At 40.7% G+C, this 21,485-nt stretch overlaps 1 protein-coding gene across 4 annotated transcripts in view; it reads left to right on the top strand.

Annotated features, from left to right (window-relative positions):
* Positions 1-21,485, top strand: part of LOC126481182 (ferrochelatase, mitochondrial) — a 66,926-nt gene that overhangs the window by 12,097 nt on the left and 33,344 nt on the right. For all 4 annotated transcript variants that reach the window (XM_050104763.1, XM_050104762.1, XM_050104764.1 and 1 more), the window contains 2 exons: positions 10,598-10,700; positions 11,077-11,195. In XM_050104763.1, the coding sequence (XP_049960720.1) occupies positions 10,598-10,700; positions 11,077-11,195 (222 nt within the window). The remainder of the gene's footprint in view (positions 1-10,597; positions 10,701-11,076; positions 11,196-21,485) is intronic.

The following is a 21,485-nucleotide window of genomic DNA, read 5'->3' as shown; positions in this document are numbered from 1 at the left end:
CCGCCCTTTCCTGTTCCAGTCGCATATGGTTCACGGGAAGAACGACTGCCAGAAAGCCTCTATACGTGCTCAAATCTCTCTAATTTTACATTTGTGATCTCCTCAGGAGGCCTCTCTTGCAGAGTCTGCCACTTGAGTTTGCTAAACATCTCTGTAACGCTATCACGCTTACCAAATAACCCTTGGATCTTCTCTACCTCCTCTGTCAACCCGACTTGGTACGGATCCCACACTGATGATCAGTACTCAGGTATAGGATGAACGAGTGTTTTGTAAGCCACCTCCTTTGTTGATGGACTACATTTTCGAAGGACTCTCCCAATGAATCTCAACCTGGCACCCGCCTTACCAACAATTAATTTTATATGATCATTCCACTTCAAATCTTTTCATACGCATACTACCACGTATTTTACAGAAGTAACTGCTACCAGCGTTTGTTCCGCTATCATACAGGGTGAGGCAGTGAAACGGCACGATTTCGATAGTGGTTGTCGGGCGCGGAGGGGGGTTGCGAGAGTGGGGGAAGTGACCTTGGGCGTCTAGAGTGGTCGAAGTTTCAGTAGCCATGGAGCGTTGGTCGATTGCGCAACATGCATATGCCGTAAAGGGATATTACAAAAACGCGGATAGTGTGGTTGGTGCTCAACGCGCCTTTCGTCGTGAATTCAACCTGCCGCCACGGGCTCCCGTGCCATCAAGGAAAGCCATTCTCCTTCGGGTTAAAACCTTTGAAGCTACTGCTAGCACAACAAAGAAAAGAGGCGGCAGCACAAAAACAATCCGGACACCCGAGAACATTAATCGTGTGCACGAAGCGTTGGGACGAAGTCCGCGAAAATCCGCGAGACGGCACAGCGCAGAACTTGGTCTCAGCAATCGATCAGTAAGACGGATTTTGAAGAGTGACCTTCACTATCATCCATACAAAATTCAGGTAGTGCAAGCCCTTAAACCTAGTGACTACAATAACCGTATACGCTTTTGCCAGTCAATGCTTAACGTTATTGAACGAAATGAAGAAAGAGTGCATAACTTATGGATGAGTGATGAAGCCCACTTTCATCTTAGTGGGTACGTAAATAAGCAAAACTTCAGATATTGGTCCTCAGATAACCCGCACGAACTTCATGAAAAACCTCTCCATTCTGAAAAAGTAACAGTCTGGTGCGCAATGTCATCTCGTGGAATCGTGGGGCCCTATTTTTTTGAAGATGAAGATGGCAACACAGTGACGGTAAACTCTGGACGTTATGCTGACATGTTGACCATTTTTGGTCTGTCTGGAATTGATCGACATGATCCAGATGCTGAAACACTCTTCCAGCAAGATGGTGCAACAAGCCATACTGCTAATGTCTCAATGGAATTGCTCAGACTTGCATTTCCACGACGTCTAATCAGCAGGAATGGCGATTTCCCCTGGCCTGCCCGTTCACCAGATCTGACGGCACCAGACTTTTTTCTTTTGGGCTACCTCAAGTGCAAAGTCTTCCAGGAAAATCCACCAAGAACAAAAGAAGACCTGAAGGAGCGAATTCGACAGGAAATTAACAACATTCCAGTACAGATGCTACGAAACGTCATGGGACAATTTCATCTCATGCTTAGACAATGTGTGCAAAACCAAGGACGACACCTCACTGACACCATATTTAAAAAATGATTGTTTTTAAGTTAAATCTTTAATTTCCACTCTTGTACTTGAGATCCATGTTCAACTATTATGATTTTACTTGTAAATAAATCTTTGGTGGTTTTACAAAATCGTGCCGTTTCACTGCCTCACCCTGTATAATCATACAATAAAAGATCCTTCTTTCTATGTATTCGCAATACATTACATTTGTCTATGTTAAGGGGCAGTTGCCACTCCCTGCAACAAGTGCCTATCCGCTGTAGATCTTCCTGCATTTCGCTGCAATTTTCTAATGCTGCAACTTCTCTGTATACTACAGCATCATCTGCAAAAAGCCACATGGAACTTCCGACACTATCTACTAGGTCATTTATATATATTGTGAAAAGCAATGGTCCCATAACACTCCCCTGTGGCACGCCAGAGGTTACTTTAACGTCTGTAGACGTCTCTCCATTGAGAACAACATGCTGTGTTCTGTTTGCTAAAAACTCTTCAATCCAGTCACTCAGTTGGTCTGATGTTCCATAGACTCTTACTTTGTTTATCAGGCGACAGTGCAGAACTGTATCGAATGCCGTCCAGAAGTCAAGGAAAATGGCATCTACCTGGGAGCCTGTATCTAATATTTTGTGGGTCTCGTGAACAAATAAAGCGAGTTGGGTCTCACACAATTGCTGTTTCCGGAATCCATGTTGATTCCTACAGAGAAGATTCTGGGTTTCCAGAAATGATATGATACGTGAGCAAAAAACATGTTCTAAAATTCTACAATAGATCGATGTCAGAGATATAGGCCTATAGTTTTGCGCATCTACTCGATGACCCGTCTTGAAAACTGGAACTACCTGTGCTCTTTTCCAATCATTTGGAACCTTTTGTTCCTCTAGAGACTTGCGGTACACAGCTGTTAGAAGGGGGGGCAAGTTCTTTCGCATACTCTATGTAGAATCGGATTGGCATCCCGTCAGTTCCAGTGGACTTTCCTCTGTTGAGTGATTTCAGTTGCTTTTCTATTCCTTGGACTCTTATTTCGATGTCAGCCATTTTTTCGTTCGTGCAAGAATTTAGAGAAGGAACTGCAGAGCGGTCTTCCTCTGTGAAACAGCTTTGGAAAAAGGTGTTTAGTATTCCCACATATTACCATAGATGCATGCTATCTTACACATCGCCAAATTTGCAAGTTTGGCTCCAACTTCATACACCCAATAAAACTTCCACTGACTATTTGACTAAGGATGTCAACAACAACAACAACAATAGCCTTTGCTGTTTTTGGCCAGATCTACTCAGATTCATGTTATAGATGCCCAGCAGCCTCTGTGGTCCAGGTTATCTCTGATAGGTGGCCCTGCTGTCACCACACCTTGTTCAGGTGGTTTACAATACATGCCACATAATAATTACACCACTGCATAGGTTTGGAAATCATAAGTGGAAGCATCAGTGAAACTTCGAGCTGGAGGCATGTTCAGATAGGCAACTGCTTGCAATGAACAGGAAATCTGTATTGGAACACCAGTCCGATACAAATTTTCAGTTGTCATTCCATATTCATAGATTTCAATCCTATCGATCTATTTGTTTCATTTTAGTTCATTTAGTTATCTTAATGTTGATGTATAGTTAATCAGTGTTAGTGAAATGCAAGCCTGATTTTATGGATCACATGATAGTCTAGCTGTTACATGCACATTGATTGTTCAAATATTAAACCAAGCCAGTACTGAAACTCGTGAAACACTGCACACCACCAACCCTTCTCCCTTCTACATAACCACACAACCTTCACCACAGTCTAAGTGTAGTCCACTGATACTAAACTACACTAAACTCCATCCGAACAGGCTTTGGAAGGCTCAATGGTACCGACCAGCAATTGTGTCATTCTCTCAGCCCAGGGGTGTCACTGAATGCGGATATGGAGGGACATGTGGTCAGCATTCCACTCTCCCAGCCATTGTAAGTAGCTCCTCAGTTTGCCTCACAAGGGCTGAGTGCACCCTGCTTGCCAACAGCACTCGGCAGACCGGATGCTCACCCATCCAAGTGCTAGCCCAGCCTGACAGCGCTTAACTTCGGTGATTTGACGGGAACCAGTGTTACCACTGTGGCAAGGTCGTTGGCGTAGTCCACTGATACAGAGATAAAAACAGTAATTACTTTCTCTCTGCAGCAAGGAAAAAAAAACTCCATTTACAGAGCATTTTGAGTTAGTGCTGGAAGTTTGATGACTTGAAGAGCATTTCTTCATTTTGGGCTAAATAGTAATATGAAAGTTAAAAAATATATGTCAAAAGTGAATAAAAATGAAACAGTATGATAGGAACGCTGCTACAGAATCTCGGCGAGCCGTTTCTTTTCAGTAGGGACTACAGTTCCAGTCTTATATAATACTTCACAGAAATCTCAGTGCAGCAGTTGCTGGCTTTGCCATAAAGTCTTCATCAGCAATAAAATTCGTTTATCTCAGCATAAATCATACTAATTTTTTTTTTTTAAATCATATTAATGCAGCAAAACTAAAGTACTTTCAGGAATGCATGACATATTCCTACAATCTGTTGTTCACATCTGGCATATAGAATATGCTAACATACTTGGTGTTAATGATTTGAAAACTAGCATGCCTACTGGTTAAATATTAAGGTTAAAAGTTTATCGTATTGTAACTGCTAAGAAAATGCACCATGGTGGTAAAAGTCCTTGACAGCAGTGGTAGAAAATCACTATCCCATCTATGACCAATTTTCACCAGATAAAGACACTGTCCTTCAGAGGGATTGATGTACCAGAGGCAATAATGCTAAACATATAACTGCACCAATGAAAACAAATATGATGGACAGCCATATAATTTGACCCTTGATTATAAGCAGTCTCCCCAAGACTTTTCACAAAAGAAAAAAAAAAGACCATTAAATAAATCCAAACTTTCTAATTTTTGTTTCTTGTGATCTTATTGTATAAACGGAACACACCAGTTGACCGATGCTTGCATTTACATTTAGCATATTATTGTGTTAATGAAAAGACTTTGATGGTGGGAAATATTTTTTCATAGTGGCTTTTAAAATTTGATAAAGAGGTGTACCGGAAGGGAAAAAAAATCTCCCTTCCAATAGCCAACTGATCCACTCACAGACAGATTCCAGTAATTTAAAATGTAGAAGAGACATAATTACTTCTCAGCATCGCATAACCTTTACAGCTATGTGAAACAGATATGGACAAGAGCTTACAAGGCAATTACAAGACGAGCATTGTCAGTAAGAATACACACACACACACACACACACACACACACACACACACACACACACACATATATATATATATATATATATATATATATATATATATATATATATATATATATATATAAAAACAAAGATGATGTGACTTACCGAACGAAAGCGCTGGCAGGTCGATAGACACACAAACCAACACAAACACACACACACACAAAATTCAGGCTTTTGCAACAAACTGTTGCCTCATCAGGAAAGAGGGAAGGAGAGGGAAAGACGAAAGGATGTGGATTTTAAGGGAGAGGGTAAGGAGTCATTCCAATCCCGGGAGCGGAAAGACTTACCTTAGGGGGAAAAAAGGACAGGTATACACTCGCGCACACACACACATATCCATCCACACATATACAGACACAAGCAGACATATTTAGAGACAAAGAGTTTGGGCAGAGATGTCAGTCGAAGTGGAAGTGAAGAGGCAAAGATGATGTTGAATGACAGGTGAGGTATGAGTGGCGGCAACTTGAAATTAGCGGAGATTGATGCCTGGTGAGTAACGGGAAGAGGGATATATTGAAGAGCAAGTTCCCATCTCCGGAGTTCGGATAGGTTGGTGTTGGTGGGAAGTATCCAGATAACCCAGACGGTGTAACACTGTGCCAAGATGTGCTGGCCGTGCACCAAGGCATGTTTAGCCACAGGGTGATCCTCATTACCAACAAACACTGTCTGCCTGTGTCCATTCATGCGAATGGACAGTTTGTTGCTGGTCATTCCCACATAGAAAGCTTCACAGTGTAGGCAGGTCAGTTGGTAACTCACGTGGGTGCTTTCACACGTGGCTCTGCCTTTGATCGTGTACACCTTTCGGGTTACAGGACTGGAGTAGGTGGTGGTGGGAGGGTGCATGGGACAGGTTTTACACCGGGGGCGGTTACAAGGGTAGGAGCTAGAGGGTAGGGAAGGTGGTTTGGGGATTTCATAGGGATGAACTAAGAGGTTACGAAGGTTAGGTGGATGGCAGAAAGACACTCTTGGTGGAGTGGGGAGGATTTCATGAAGGATGGATCTCATTTCAGGGCAGGATTTGAGGAAGTCATATCCCTGCTGGAGAGCCACATTCAGAGTCTGATCCAGTCCCGGAAAGTATCCTGTCACAAGTGGGGCACTTTTGGAGTTCTTCTGTGGGAGGTTCTGGGTTTGAAGGGATGAGGAAGTGGCTGTGGTTATTTGCTTCTGTACCAGATCAGGAGGGTAGTTGCGGGATGCGAAAGCTGTTTTCAGGTTGTTGGTGTAATGGTTCAGGGATTCTGGACTGGAGCAGATTCATTTGCCATGAAGACCTAGGCTGTAGGGAAGGGACCGTTTGATTTGGAATGGGTGGCAGCTGTCATAATGGAGGTACTGTTGCTTGTTGGTGGGTTTGATGTGGACGGATGTGTGAAGCTGGCCATTGGACAGATGGAGGTCAACGTCAAGGAAAGTGGCATGGGATTTAGAGTAGGACCAGGTGAATCTGATGGAACCAAAGGAGTTGAGGTTGGAGAGGAAATTCTGGAGTTCTTCTTCACTGTGAGTCCAGATCATGTAGACGTCATCAATAAATCTGTAACAAACTTTGGGTTTGCAGGCCTGGGTAAGCGACCCATGAATAGGTTGGCGTACGAGGGGGCCATCCTGGTACCCATGGCTGTTCCCTTTAATTGTTGGTATGTCTGGCCTTCAAAAGTGAAGAAGTTGTGGGTCAGGATGAAGCTGGCTAAGGTAATGAGGAAAGAGGTTTTAGGTAGGGTGGCAGGTGATCGGCGTGAAAGGAAGTGCTCCATCACAGCGAGGCCCTGGACATGCGGCATATTTGTGTATAAGGAAGTGTGTCAATGGTTACAAGGATGGTTTCCGGGGGTAATAGACTGGGTAAATATTCCAGGCGTTTGAGAAAGTGGTTGGTGTCTTTGATGAAGGATGGGAGACTGCATGTAATGGGTTGAAGCACGTCCAGGGCCTCGCTGCAATGGAGCACTTCCTTTCACGTCGATCACCTGCCACCCTACCTAAAACCTCTTTCCTCATTACCTTAGCCAGCTTCATCCTGACCCACAACTTCTTCACTTTTGAAGGCCAGACATACCAACAATTAAAGGGAACAGGCATGGGTACCAGGATGGCCCCCTTGTACGCCAACCTGTTCATGGGTCGCTTAGAGGAAGCCTTCTTGGTTACCCAGGCCTGCAAATCCAAAGTTTGGTACAGATTTATTGATGACGTCTTCATGATCTGGACTCACAGTGAAGAAGAACTCCAGAATTTCCTCTCCTTTGGTTCCATCGGATTCACCTGGTCCTACTCTAAATCCCATGCCACTTTCCTTGACGTTGACCTCCATCTGTCCAATGGCCAGCTTCACGTGTCCATCCACATCAAACCCGCCAACAAGCAACAGTACCTCCATTATGACAGCTGCCACCCATTCCACATCAAACGGTCCCTTCCCTACAACCTAGGTCTTCGTGGCAAACGAATCTGCTCCAGTCCGAAATCTCTGAACCATTACACCAACAACCTGAAAACAGCTTTCGCATCCCGCAGCTACCCTCCCGACCTGGTACAGAAGCAAATAACCACAGCCACTTCCTCATCCCTTCAAACCCAGAACCTCCCACAGAAGAACCCCAAAAGTGCCCCACTTGTGACAGGATACTTTCCGGGACTGGATCAGACTCTGTATGTGACTCTCCAGCGGGGATATGACTTCCTCAAATCCTGCCCTGAAATGAGATCCATCCTTCATGAAATCCTCCCCACTCCACCAAGAGTGTCTTTCCGCCTTCCACCTAACCTTCGTAACCTCTTAGTTCATCCCTATGAAATCCCCAAACCACCTTCCCTACCCTCTAGCTCCTACCCTTGTAACTGCCCCCAGTGTAAAACCTGTCCCATGCATCCTCCCACCACCACCTACTCCAGTCCTGTAACCCGGAAGGTGTACACGATCAAAGGCAGAGCCACGTGTGAAAGCACCCACGTGAGTTACCAACTGACCTGCCTACACTGTGAAGCTTTCTATGTGGGAATGACCAGCAACAAACTGTCCATTCGCATGAATGGACACAGGCAGACAGTGTTTGTTGGTAATGAGGATCACCCTGTGGCTAAACATGCCTTGGTGCACGGCCAGCACATCTTGGCACAGTGTTACACCGTCTGGGTTATCTGGATACTTCCCACTAACACCAACCTGTCAGAACTCCGGAGATGGGAACTTTCCCTTCAGTATATCCTCTCTTCTCTTTATCCGCCAGGCCTCAACCTCCGCTAATTTCAAGTTGCCGCCACTCATACCTCACCTGTCTTTCAACAACATCTTTGCCTCTTTACTTCCACCTCGACTGACATCTCTGCCCAAACTCTTTGCCTTTACAAATGTCTGCTTGTGTCTGTGTATGTGCGGATGGATATGTGTGTGTGTGCGCGAGTGTGCTCCCGGGATTGGAATGACTCCTTACCCTCTCCCTTAAAACCCACATCCTTTCAACTTTCCCTCTCCTTCCCTCTTTCCTGATGAAGCAACCGTTTGTTGCGAAAGCTTGAATTTTGTGTGTATGTTTGTGTGTCTATCGACCCGCCAGTGCTTTTGTTTGGTAAGTCTCATCACCTTTGTTTTTAGATATATTTTTCCCACGTGTAATGTTTCCCTCTATTATATTCACACACACATATATATATAAGTACACTGCAGCCACTGTAGTGTACAAGTATTGTTCTGGCCGGTCTTACAGTTTTTTTTACTCAGGGACAACTGACAGTGCACCTCAGGTAAGCCTAAATTTCTCTCATTTCATTAGCCATGATAATTATGTGAGATTTATATGGGAAAAAGTAATATCTTTGTTGCTTCATCTTGGGAAACACACACACACACACACACACACACACACACACACACACACACACACCACTACTGTTCTGACCACAGATGGCCCAATTGGGCCTGACTGACCGCTGTGTCATCGTCAGCCAATGGCATCGTCTGGATGCAGTATGAAATGGTGTGAATCATCACACCACTCTCCCTCCTTGTATTGGATCAGCAGATGTGGGATGCGACTCCTCCTTATTCAACTACTCTTCAGCTCAGTTGGTATCATGATGCTGAGTAGATCCCATTCCAATACTCCCACCACGGAAAGCCCCTGGTAGTGACCAGAACTGAAACAGGTCACCTGCATGGCAGTCAACCACGCTCTCAGAGTTTACATCATGCAATGTCTTTTCTACAGCATCTCCTATTCGAATTGTTAATTGATAGTCTCGCACTGACTAATCAAGCATGTAATAGACTGATGAAGAAGACTCAGTAATCATTAAAATAAACAGAAAGCTTCCAAACCTGGTTGTTTTTATCTCCAGAAAATCAGTGAGATAACTGACTGTAGTAATAAGTCATGTAGAAATGATATCTGGCCATAGAAAATGGTGTGTGTGTGTGTGTGTGTGTGTGTGTGTGTGTGTGTGTGTGTGTGTGGGGTGGGGGACTTATTCTACTTGAGAACTGACTGTAAAAATATTTAAAAATTGCATAGAAAAATAAGAGTGAGTTGATGATATTGAAGTTTTCCCTCATAGAGAAAAACACAGTAAAGTAGTTCCATTATAATCAGGGGAGTGAGAAGGGGGAGGATAATGATGGAGAACCCAGTCGTTCTGTGTGGTATTTGTATTGCAGTCTAAATTTCCAGGTTTGATGTTCTGTTTGTTGGAGAGTGGCTGTATTATCCATTTTTAGTTTATTAACCTATGTGCAGTAGTGTTTCGTATTTTTATCTGTTAACATGTTCTGTAAATTGAAAGGTGTTTAATATTTGTTATAGTGATAATTTTTAATGTACAATCATTTTTATCAACTCATTATTTTGGTAAGTGCACTAAAGATGACAATGTAAAGTAAATTATTTCCTATCATCATGATCATCATCATAATTATCATCATCATCATCATCATCACCATCATCATACACCATTAGCCATCACAGTTTGTGCAGTTAATAGCCATTGATGTGTCTGAACTGGTTCATTTCATAATTCATTTAAAAGAAATTTCTTTGTTTAACAAAGTAACATAATGGTTTTTGTTTTTTCAGAAAGTGGAAACTGCCATATAAAACTGGAAGCACTACACTTCATCATCCATATGTTTATTTATTTGGCTCCATATGCTTTGTTTTCTAAATTAATACAGATCTCGTTGGTAGTTCTATTTGATAATGTATGATATAATATTTTTTCATTGCATTTTAATTCAAACATGTATACTCTCTTCTCTAAGATGAAAGTCTTTTTATAATCGTTTAATTCAAGGAGCTTCCCCAGAATTTGTTATATAGTTAGAAATTAATAACTAACAAAATCCAGTAACAAAATTAATTAATTGGGCCTGTTTCAGTAATGCCCAAGATAACAATAAACTATGATTATCTTTGCTCCCATCTTGTAATTGGTCTCCTCTTGTTATATATAAGAAGTTATATTCCTAAATTTGCCTTTATTTTCCAACCCACTTTGGGGTAACCCAATAAAATAAGAAATTCGAAATGCAATGGATACTAGCTTGTGAGAAATATATATAAATAAGACAAATTGTAGATATTATGGGGTTAAATTTGTTCTGTATTGTTTTATTGAAGAATTTAATGGTGATTTATTTTACCAGAACATTAGGTCCATACATTGCCAAAAGAAGAACGCCTGAAGTGCAGAAGAAATACACTGAAATAGGTGGTGGCTCTCCAATTCTAAAATGGACAGATCTGCAGGTAATGAAAACCCTTAACCTCCGGTTTTTTAGAAGATGATGACATGCAATCTATAAGATATACAGAAAATAGAGACCTATCAGTGTTAGAGTATCTCTATTAGTTTTTAACTGGAATTACAGGTTCTCAATATGGGTGCCATTTGTGACATGGCAAAGATCAGTATGCTCATACTTTTTTGACACACTTGCCACCCAATGCAATAATGACATGTTGCATAGTTGTAATTTTTGTGTGTATCTTGTAGTTTTCAGCAATTGTTTGCAGAGAAATTAATAATTGTATTACATAATAAATTATTTATTTCCTCTAGCATATAATGATTTTATTTAAAAATGCATGATGACTTTGTTAAAACTGCTTCATTTTATTTCAGGGAAATTTATTATGTAAGAAACTTGATCGTGTGTCACCAGAAACTGCTCCGCACAAACATTATATTGCCTTCCGATATGCTAACCCTCTCACAGAAGAAACTCTGGAAAAAATAGAAAAGTAAGTCCAGTGTTACAAGTGAAACATCATTTTCTCAGAAAATAAATTTTTACTGGCTGATGTAAGAAACAGTAAAAATTGAGTACAGGAAATGACTCACAGAAGATAAATGGTGGATATGTAGGCACACTTGAAAAGAGTCTGTCTGTCTATGTGTTTCAACACACACATATAGATGTACTAATACTATAAAAAGAATTGAAACTTAAAAAGTTGTAAATTTTTCCAGTTTTTTAAATTTGACACATCATTCATCTGCAACTGCCTTTCATCATTTTTTGTAATTTTCTATTATTGCTGTTATTATTATTATTCTTTCCTTTCTCAGACATTATGTCTGGTTAAAAATGGAAAGTGACACGGACCTTGATCATGCGTGACTTCCTTTTAACTGTACGGTATATGTTACATTGCATTTAGGAACTTTCGGGTAATTGAATATGTATCAATAATTACAGATTTCTGTAGTTGTATATATACTTTGGATGTAGCTGTATTGTGTTGATGTACTGGTGGATATTGTGTGGTATGACTCCTGTAGTTGATAGTGTAATTGGTATAATGTCAACTTTATCCTGATACCACATGTCCTTCACTTCCTCAGCCAGTTGGATGTATTTTTCAATGTTCTCCCAGTAAATCATGGTCTTTCGTTCTGTTTCCCCACAACATTATCTGTGTGATCATTCCAGTTTATGTTATTTGCCGTTGCAATCGCTAAGTATTTTGTTGAATTCCCAGCCTTTATATTTGCGTGATTTATCTTGGTAGCTGGAATTTAGCAGATTTTTATTAGCACTCATGTGGATTATTTAACAGTTTTCACTATTTAAAATCACTTGCCACTTTTCGCACTACACACATATCTTGTCTATACCATTTTGCATGTGGTTTTGGTCAGCTGACAAGGCAGCAAATGACAGCATCATCTGCAAACAATCTAAGAGGGCTGCTCACATTGTTTCCTACATCACTTATACAGATCATGAACAACAGAGGGCCAATAACGCTTCCTTGGGGAATGCCAGGTTTACTTCTGTTTTAGGTGATGACTTTCCATCAGTTGCTATGAACTGTGACCTTTCTGATAGGAAATCACAAATCCAATGACACAACTGATACAGTACTCCACAGGCACACAATTTGATTGGAACTTGCTTATGATGCATACTGTCACAAATTTTCTGGAAACTGAAAACTATGGTATCAGTTTGACATCGCCAATTGATAGCACTCAATACTCCACGAGAAATAAATAGCTAGTTGTGTTTCACAAGAACAATATTTTATGAATCCATGTTGGCTGTTTGTCAATAAATCATTTCCTTTAAGGTAATTTGTGAAGTTCGAACATTGTATATGTTCTAAAATCCTACTGCAGATCGATTCAAATGGTAAGGATCTTTAACTCAGCAGATTACTTTTATTTACTTTCTTGAGTATTGATGTGACCTGTGCAGCTTTCCAGTCTTCAGGTATTGATCTTTTAATGAGTGTGTGGTTGTGTATCATTGCTAAGTATGGAGCTGTTGTATCAGCGTACTCTGAAAGGAACCTAACTCGTATACAATCTGGACAGGAGGCATTACCTTTATTACGTGATTTAAGCTGCTTCACTACACTGAGAATATCTACAACTAAGTTACTCATGTTAGCAGTTGTTCTTAATTTGATTTCTGGACTATTTAGTTCATCTTTGACGAAGGAATTTTGGGAAACCGTTAGTGGCAATGTCATCAGTAACATTGCCATTGCTATCACACAGTGTCTATACTGAGTACTGATTGCATCTTGTCGCTGTGTACTTTACATATGACAAGACACTCTTTGGGTTTTCTCCCAGATTCGAGACAAAGTTTCATTATGGAAACAATTAAAACCATCTCACACTAAAGTTCACACTAAATTTGCAACCTTCTGTAAAACTTCACCAATCCTGGGGTTTTGTATTCTTTTAAATTTGGCATGTTTTTATCATTGCTTTTGCATCAGTGTTCTGCCCTGTTTTGTGTACCATGGGAGGGTCAGTACCATCCCTCATTGATTTATTTGGTATGTATAACTCAAATGCCATCAATACTACTACTTTGAACATAAACCACATCTGGTCTATGCTTACATAGTCAGATTTTGGTGGATTTGAATGTTACAGTATTCAGTCTTGCTACAGTGACGTTATGCTCACTAATCCCTGTATCCATCACAGTGCTCTCTATTTGCACAGAATTATTTGTTGCTAAGAGGCCAAGTATGTTTTTACAAGCATTTACACTTCAAACGGGCTTCTGAACTAATAGTTCAAAATAATTTTCAGATAAAGTGTTCAGTATGATTTCTGACCATGTTTTATACCTACCACTGGCTTTGAACAAGTATTTTCACCAACATATTGAAGGTAGATTGAAGTCACTACCAACTATGATAGTACAAGTCAGGTACGGATTTGAGATGAATCAAGTTTTCCTTGAACTGTTCAGTAACTTCATGATCTGACCTGAGTTGGGGGTTGGTAAAAGGAACCAATTATTAAATTATTCCAGTTATCAACTGCAAGCTTTATCCATTCTGACTCACAGTAACTATCTACTTCAATTTAACTACAAGGTAAAATACTTCTTACAGCTGTAAAATCTCCACCACAAACTGTATTTAATCTATCCTTTCTCAACATGGTTAGGTCCTTTGTAAAAAATTCATCTGAATTTATCTCTGGCTTTAGCTAGCTTCTTGCACCTATAATGATTTGAGCTTCAGTGCATTTGGTTAGTGCTTGGTGCTCTGGTTCTTTCCCAACACAGCAATGACAGTTTACAGGTACAATAACACTGGTTCGCTAAGTCTGTCTTCATCCTGCATCCTTTGAGACTAAGACATTTCTACGCTTTCCAAAGCCCTTCTAACCTAAGAAACCACCCAGTTCATACAGTATAGGCCCTGCTACTCATGTAGCCACTTCTTATGTGTAGCGGACCCATAACATGTAAAGCAGAACCTGAAACCCCATCATCTTATGGCACAAGTTGAGGAATCTGTACCCTACACAGTCACAGAACTGTCTGAGCCTCAGATACAGACCCACCACTTGGCTCTGTATCAAAGGTCCGTAGTCAGTTCTATTGCAGTGCTGCAGATGGTGAGCTCCACATTCATCACAAAAGCAGGACTGGCAACCTTTACCACTTCAGCTACTGGCCCAAAACCAGAGAGAATCTCTTCCAATCCAAAGTGACACACATCATTTGTACCAACATGAGACACCACCTGCAGTTGGCTGCACCCTGTGCTCTTCATGGTGTCCAGAAGCACCTATTCCACATCTGGAATGACTCCTCTCAGTATGCAAACACAGTGCACACTGGATTCCTTCCTCTTCTTGGTAGCCATATTCCTGAGGGGCCCAATACACACTAAAATGACTGCCCAGATCTAGCAGGCTGAGAGGCTTCCCCTGAAACATTGCAAGCAAATGCATCTGGCTCAGGATATTTATCAGACACAGACAGTGCCCAAAACCTATTTGTCAGATGAACCAGTGAGGCCCTTCGATCCCCCTCCCCCACCCCCACCCCCACCCCCTTCCTGAAAGATCTTTTGCTGAAGCCATAGTCATGGAAAGAGATCAGTTTAACTGTGGTGGAGTCCTCGTTTTAGGAGATATCATGTTGGACGAGTGAAAGAAGTTTCACATTTCCAATGGTGGTTTGGGGAATATTGTTAATGCCTGTAGATACTTGAATGATTTGTTATTCCTGAGTCACAGATATGCACAGCAAAAAGACAGTTGGAAAGTGAGCATTCGGCCAACCAAGCCTTTGTCAAAATAGACAAAAAACACACACTTAAGACCACTGTCTCTGGCTCCTCAGGTCAGCCTGACTGTGTGTGTGTGTGTGTGTGTTTGTCCGTGTGTGTGTGTGTGTGTGTGTGTGTTTCTGGTGTACCATTATGGAGAAGTGCATGCAAATGGTCTGTAGTCACCATTGTTTTGAACTGACACAATTGATTTTAAATGAGACTGATTAAATTTACAAAAAGTAGTTTTGAAATGATATAAGGTTAGACATTGTGCACAGTAACATTGTTGAGCAGGTTTTAAAATTTCAGTATATAAAACATATCTGTTATTATTTTATGGACAATATTAATCCCAGTTTAAGTTGTCGTCTGAGATCATGTCTCAGCCGTGCAGTCCAAATTACTTTTTTTTTTGTATCTTCACTCTGCAAACCAGCATGAGGTTCGTGGTGGAGGGTACAACCCATTGTACCAGTTATTAGGGTTTCGTCCTGTTGCATTCACGTATGGAATGTTGGTAGAATGATTGTTTGAATGTCTCTGTGTGTAAAGTAATTTTTCTGATCTTATCTCCACTATCCCTATGTGAGTGATAACTAGGGGGTTGTGGTATATTCCTAGAGTGATCATTTAAGGCCGGTTCTTGAGACTTTGTTAATAGACTTTCTCGGGATGGTTCACGTCTATCTTCAAGGGTCTACCACTTCAGCTTCTTCAGTATCTCTGTTGTACTCTCCCACAGATTAAACAAACCTGTGACCATTTGTGGTGCCCTTCTCTGTATACGTTCAGTATCTCCTGTTAGTCCTATCTGGTATGGGTCACACTCATTTGAGCAGTATTCTAGAACTGGTCACGCAAGTGATTTTTTTTTAAGCAATCTCCTTTGTAGATTGATTGCACTTCCCCAGTATTCTACCCTTAAACTGAAATGTGCCACCTGCTTTACTCATGACTGAACCTATGTAATCACTACATTTCGTATCCCTACAAAGTCTTGCACACAGGTATTTGTGTGAGTTGGCTGATTCCAACAGCGACTCGTTGATATTATAGTCATAGGATACCAAATTTTTTTCATTTTGTGAAGTACAAAATTTTACATTTCTGAACATTTAAAGCAAGTTTGCCAATCTCTGCACCACTTTGAAATCTTATCAAGATCTGACTGAATATTTATGCAACTTTTTTCAGATTGTACTTCATTGTAGATAACAGCACATCTACAAAAGGCAGATTTTACTATTAATATTTTCTTCAAGGTAATTAATATACAACATGAACAGCAAGGGTCCCAATACACTTCCCTGGGGCACATCCGAAGCTACTTTACATCTGATGATGACTCTCCATCCAAGATAACATGTTGCATCATCCCTACCAAAAAGCCCTCAATCCAGTCACAAATTTCACTTAATACCCCTTATGATTGGACTTTTGACAATAACCATAGGTGTGGTACACTGCATGCTTTTCAGAAATCAAGAAATACTGCATCTATCTGGTTGCCTTGATCCGAAGCTTTCAGTATGTTGTGAGAAAAGTGCGAGTCAAAATACCTGCTGGTTGGCATAGAGGGGGGCATTCTGTTCCAGATACCTCACATTTGAGCTCAGAATATGTTCCAACAAATCGACATCAAGAATATTGGATGGTGTTTTTGTGAATCACTTCTACTACACTTCTTGTAGATGGGTGTGACCCATGTGTTTTTCCAAGAACTGGACATGGCTTTTGTTCAAGGAATCTACAATAGATTTTAGTTAGAAGAGGGGCTAACTCACTGCAAGTTCAGTATAGAATCTGACAGGAATTCCATTGGGCCCTGGAGCTTGTTCAATTTTAACGATTTCAGCTGTTTCTCAGCACCGCTGACACTAATACTTATTTCATTCATCTTTCCAGTGGTATGAAGATTAAATTGGGGCAATTCTCCTGGGTTTTCCTTTGTTAAGGAACATTTGAAAATGGAGTTAAGCATTGTAGCTTTTGCTCTGCTACCCTCAATTTCAGTTCCTATCTCATTCACTGAGGAGTGGAAACTAACTTTGATGCCACTAACAGCCTTTACATATGAGCAGAATTTCTTTGGGTTCTGTGAAAGATCACTTGGCAATATTCTGATGTGGTAGTCATTGAAGGCATCATGCATTGCTCTATTTACAGCCGAATTGTGTTTCATTCAGCACCTCTCTATCTGTAGCCCTACACTTTATTTTACACCTATTGTGCAGTAATCTCAGTTTCTTTAGAAGTTTCCTTACAGTGACTTTATACCACGGAGGTTCCCTCTGATTATGTACTGGTCTGCTGGCTACATATCTATCCCATGCAGGATCAGCTATTGTTTTAAACTTGAGCTATAGTTCCTCTAGACACTTGTGCCCTGTGCTGTAAGCTTCAAGTTCCTCGTTGAGGTATGACACTACTGATTTTTTTTATCTAGTTTACTGAACATATATATCTTTCTGCTTGTTTCAATTGTTACCACAAGCGCATCATGGTCACTGATGCCAATTTTGATGTGGGTGTCCTCAAGGTGGTCAGATCTATTTGTTGCCATTAGATCAAATATATTTCCATCTGAGTGTGGTTCCTAGCTATATGTTCTGGTTAATTTTCAGAGAGCAGTTAGTAAAGTTTCACAGAATGTCTTATCATGCCTATCACTAACAAAACTAGAATTTTCCCAATTAATTGTTGGACAACTAAAGTCTCCACTCATGATTACAGTATGGTTGGGAACTTACATGCAAGCGAAATGAGGTTTTTTCCAAAGTTTTTAGTTACATTAGGAGATGAGTCTGGTGGGTAATAGAAGGACTGAATTATCAATTTATGCTCACTGTTGATATTGAGTCTTGCCCAAATAATCTCACATACAGCTTCAATTTCTACCTCAATGGATTTGAATTTCTTGTCTACTGCAACAAATACATTACCTCCATTTCCCATTTGTGTATTCCCCCAATATACACTTAAATTTTCCACAAAAATGTCACTGCTATCAGCTTCAGGTTTTCACAAGGGGGGGGGGATCTCATTCTGGAACAACATGTGTGACTTTTCAGAGGTGCTGTTTGTCTAGATATTCTCATCATAAACAGTAATGTACATTACCATAGAGCTACTTTGATGGATGAATTCCTTAGAGGTCAACAAAAAAAGACTGGCGAAAGGAGTCACCTGATTTGAATCCGTAGAGCATTTTTGGAATGCAGAAAGGAGATAAGGGGGTGAATTGCTGACAGTCAACTACCACCAAGAAATCTTCCAAGTCTACTCACAGCCCATTTGCTGGATAGAGACTGACCATCAACAGAACTTTTGACACACTTCATAGAGAACATGCAAAGCATGTGAGACAGTTAGGAGTGATGCTACACCATAATAACTCTGTTATTGTGGCACGAATCTGCTGTTGAAAAGTTTCAGAACTTTCTGAAGAAATGTTTTGGACATTGTTGTATGCCAAATGTCTTGTCATTAAGATATCCGTAATTCTGTAACCCCTTCCAGCATGCTGTCCAGGAAACAAGCTTATGTTTCTTGAGTATGTTTTCTGAAGTCAGTGGAAAGTGAGGAAATGATCAAGGACTAGATTGTAATGCATCCTATATTAATTGAAATTTAAGTGCTTTGATGTTATGAAAGTAATCTTAAGTCTGATTGTGTCATGGACACCTAAACTGCTAATGGACCAAAAGAGAGATATCCATAACTATTGAACTGTTTCGTGTGTTTTGGCGTAAGTGCACCGACTTATTTTACTCCTCTTAAGTTTCTTATGTTTTATGATACTGTACAGTATTTTGCTGACATAGTGCAGAAAATTAGACATTTGACGTTAAATAAAGAAAATGTAATTCATGATAAGGACCTTGAATTTTCTGTGACAGAGTTGTTGCAAAGTTTAGTGTGACTTGAGTGGAGAATTTGTGAGACCTGCATAATAACAGAAACCAGGCCTGTCAGTCCTTATTAACTGTCAAGTAGTAGCAAAGTGAACAACATAAATCCATGTCCACCGCAGAGCTGCCTTCCTTGGAAGTATTAAATCTGAGTCAGTTGTGATGATGTGAAAGACAAGTGCCAAGAAACTAAATAATGTGCGTGATGTTGCTTTTATAAATTGGTACAGAAAGGGAAGTAACAGAATGTCTGCATGTACATCAATACAATAAATCTAGCATGAAAAAAGTAATCACTTTCATTCAGCACACATGAACTTACTATTTTTCTTGCAATTCTTTCTCCATGATCATTCCAAGTTAGTGAAATGTCATTTGTATCAAGCACCTGAAGGCATGGTATTGCTGGACAGTGTGCCAAATAAGCCTGTAGCAAACATTGGTCACCCTCCAAATTTTCCAAATCACACATCTTTGGCTAATGTTATCCATCCTTCTCAGAATCACTTGTGCCACACCTAGACCTTAGTAACAGACATGCAGTGGGCTCCATACACTTGTGCCACTATTTGATGAATTTCTGTTCCCCACACTCCTTCTATTATTATGAAACACAACACCCCACTGTTCTTCTGTTGAAGCCCCTGTTTCATTGTTTGCAGCATGAATGAGTGCAGCGGACAAGGTTGTCAGCTACTTTCTCTGACACCTCCCCTTTATTCTTGTTCCCCTTAATGTTCACAACGGGGAGGGGGGGGGGGCTCTCATCCTGGGATTTGAGTGATCTGTGTGTCCCTTTCAACCTTATGTAATGCTCCGCAAGCCACCACATGATCCATGGTGCAGGGTACCTTTTACCATTACTAGTTATTTCTCTTCATATTCCACTTGTAAATTACGCAAGGGAAATATGTCTGTCTGTATGCCTTCATTTGTGCTCTAATTTCTCCTACCTTATCTTGGCAGTCCTTATGGGGAAATGTATGTTGGCAGCAGTGGTATCATTCTTCAGAAAATGGCAAATGCTGATTTTCTAAGTTCTCTCAATAGTCTTTTGCAAAAAGAACATCACCTTCGCTCTAGGAATTCCCATTTGAGTTCATGGAGCATCTTCATAATACTCGTTTGTTGACAGAACATGCCGGTAACAAATCTAGCAGCATGCCTAGTAATTGCTTCAATGTTTATTTTTAATCTAACATTGTGGGGATCCCAAACACTGAAGCAATATTCAAGAATGGGTCACACCAGCATTGCATATGCGCTCTGCTTGACATGTGAGTTACTCTTGTGTAAGATTCTACCAGTAAACTGAAAATGACTACTTGCCTTTTCTACTACCCACCTTACATGCTCACTGCGTATCATATTGCTTTTTGCAACACTAGATTTTTAGGTGATATGACTTTGTCAAGCAGCACACCACTGATACTGTATTCAAACAGTACAGGATTACTTTTACTAGTCGTCTGCATTAACTCACATTTTTATACAATTAGGGCAAGCTGCCCTTCATCTCCCCAATTAGAAATTCTATCCAAACCATCTGTATCCTCTTACAGTCACCAGAAAACACACAACAGTGTCATCAAAAAGCAGTCACAGAATGCCACTCACCCTGTTTATCAGATTATTTATGTATATAGAAACAAGAGCAGACCTCACGTTCTATTGATGACACGCCTGTTTCTGATGAACACTTATTGTCAAGGACAACAAACTGGGTTCTATTACTTAAGGAGTTGTTGAGCCAATCATATATCTGGAAACCTTATTTCATATGCTTGGACCCTTGTTACCAATCTAGTGTGGCATTGTGTTCAAACACATTCCAAAAATCTAGGAATATGAAATCTGCCTGTTTCCCTTCATCCATGGTTCACAGGATATTGTGTAAGAAAAGACAAGCTGAGTTTTACACGTGTGATGCTTTCTAAATCAGAATCTGTTCATGAGTTCCACAGCAGTTCAATGTTAAGAATACTTGCCTGTAGTATAAAAGATGCCAATCATTTCCTCCATGGACTCTCCACACTTCCTGTTCCTTTACCGCATGGTGCCCTGCTCATTACTGTTTATATCACCTCCCTAATGCTCATTGCCTAGCTGCTATTGAACACTACCTGATCCAAGGCGTGAAGTATTCCAAACCTACAACCTCATTCGTTGTCACCATGACCAGCTACATCTTCACTGAGAATTACTTCTCCTTAGAAGATATCACTTAAAACAAATCTGCAGTACAGCACTGGACACCTGCATAACACCATTTTCTGCCAACGTATTTGTGGGCCATCAAGAGGAATTCTTCCTAACAACCCAGAATCCCAAACTCCTACCTGGTTCCAATGCACTGATGACATCTTCATGATCTGGATTTAGGGCAAGGACACCCTATCCACATTCCTCCAGAACTTCAACACCTTCTGCCTCATTTGCTTCAGCTGGTTGTCAACCCAACAAGCCACCTTCCCCGCTTCCCCGAAGTTTAAGTTTGATCTCCACCTCAGAGATTTCTACATCAGTACCTCTGTCCATACCGAACCTACCAACCACCAGCAATACCTCCACTTCAACAGCTGCC

The sequence above is a fragment of the Schistocerca serialis genome, chromosome 5 (assembly GCF_023864345.2).
Source record: "Schistocerca serialis cubense isolate TAMUIC-IGC-003099 chromosome 5, iqSchSeri2.2, whole genome shotgun sequence".
Classification (NCBI taxonomy): domain Eukaryota; kingdom Metazoa; phylum Arthropoda; class Insecta; order Orthoptera; family Acrididae; genus Schistocerca; species Schistocerca serialis.
The sequence above is the reverse complement of the archived record's forward strand: the minus strand, read 5'-3'. Positions and strand labels throughout refer to the sequence as shown.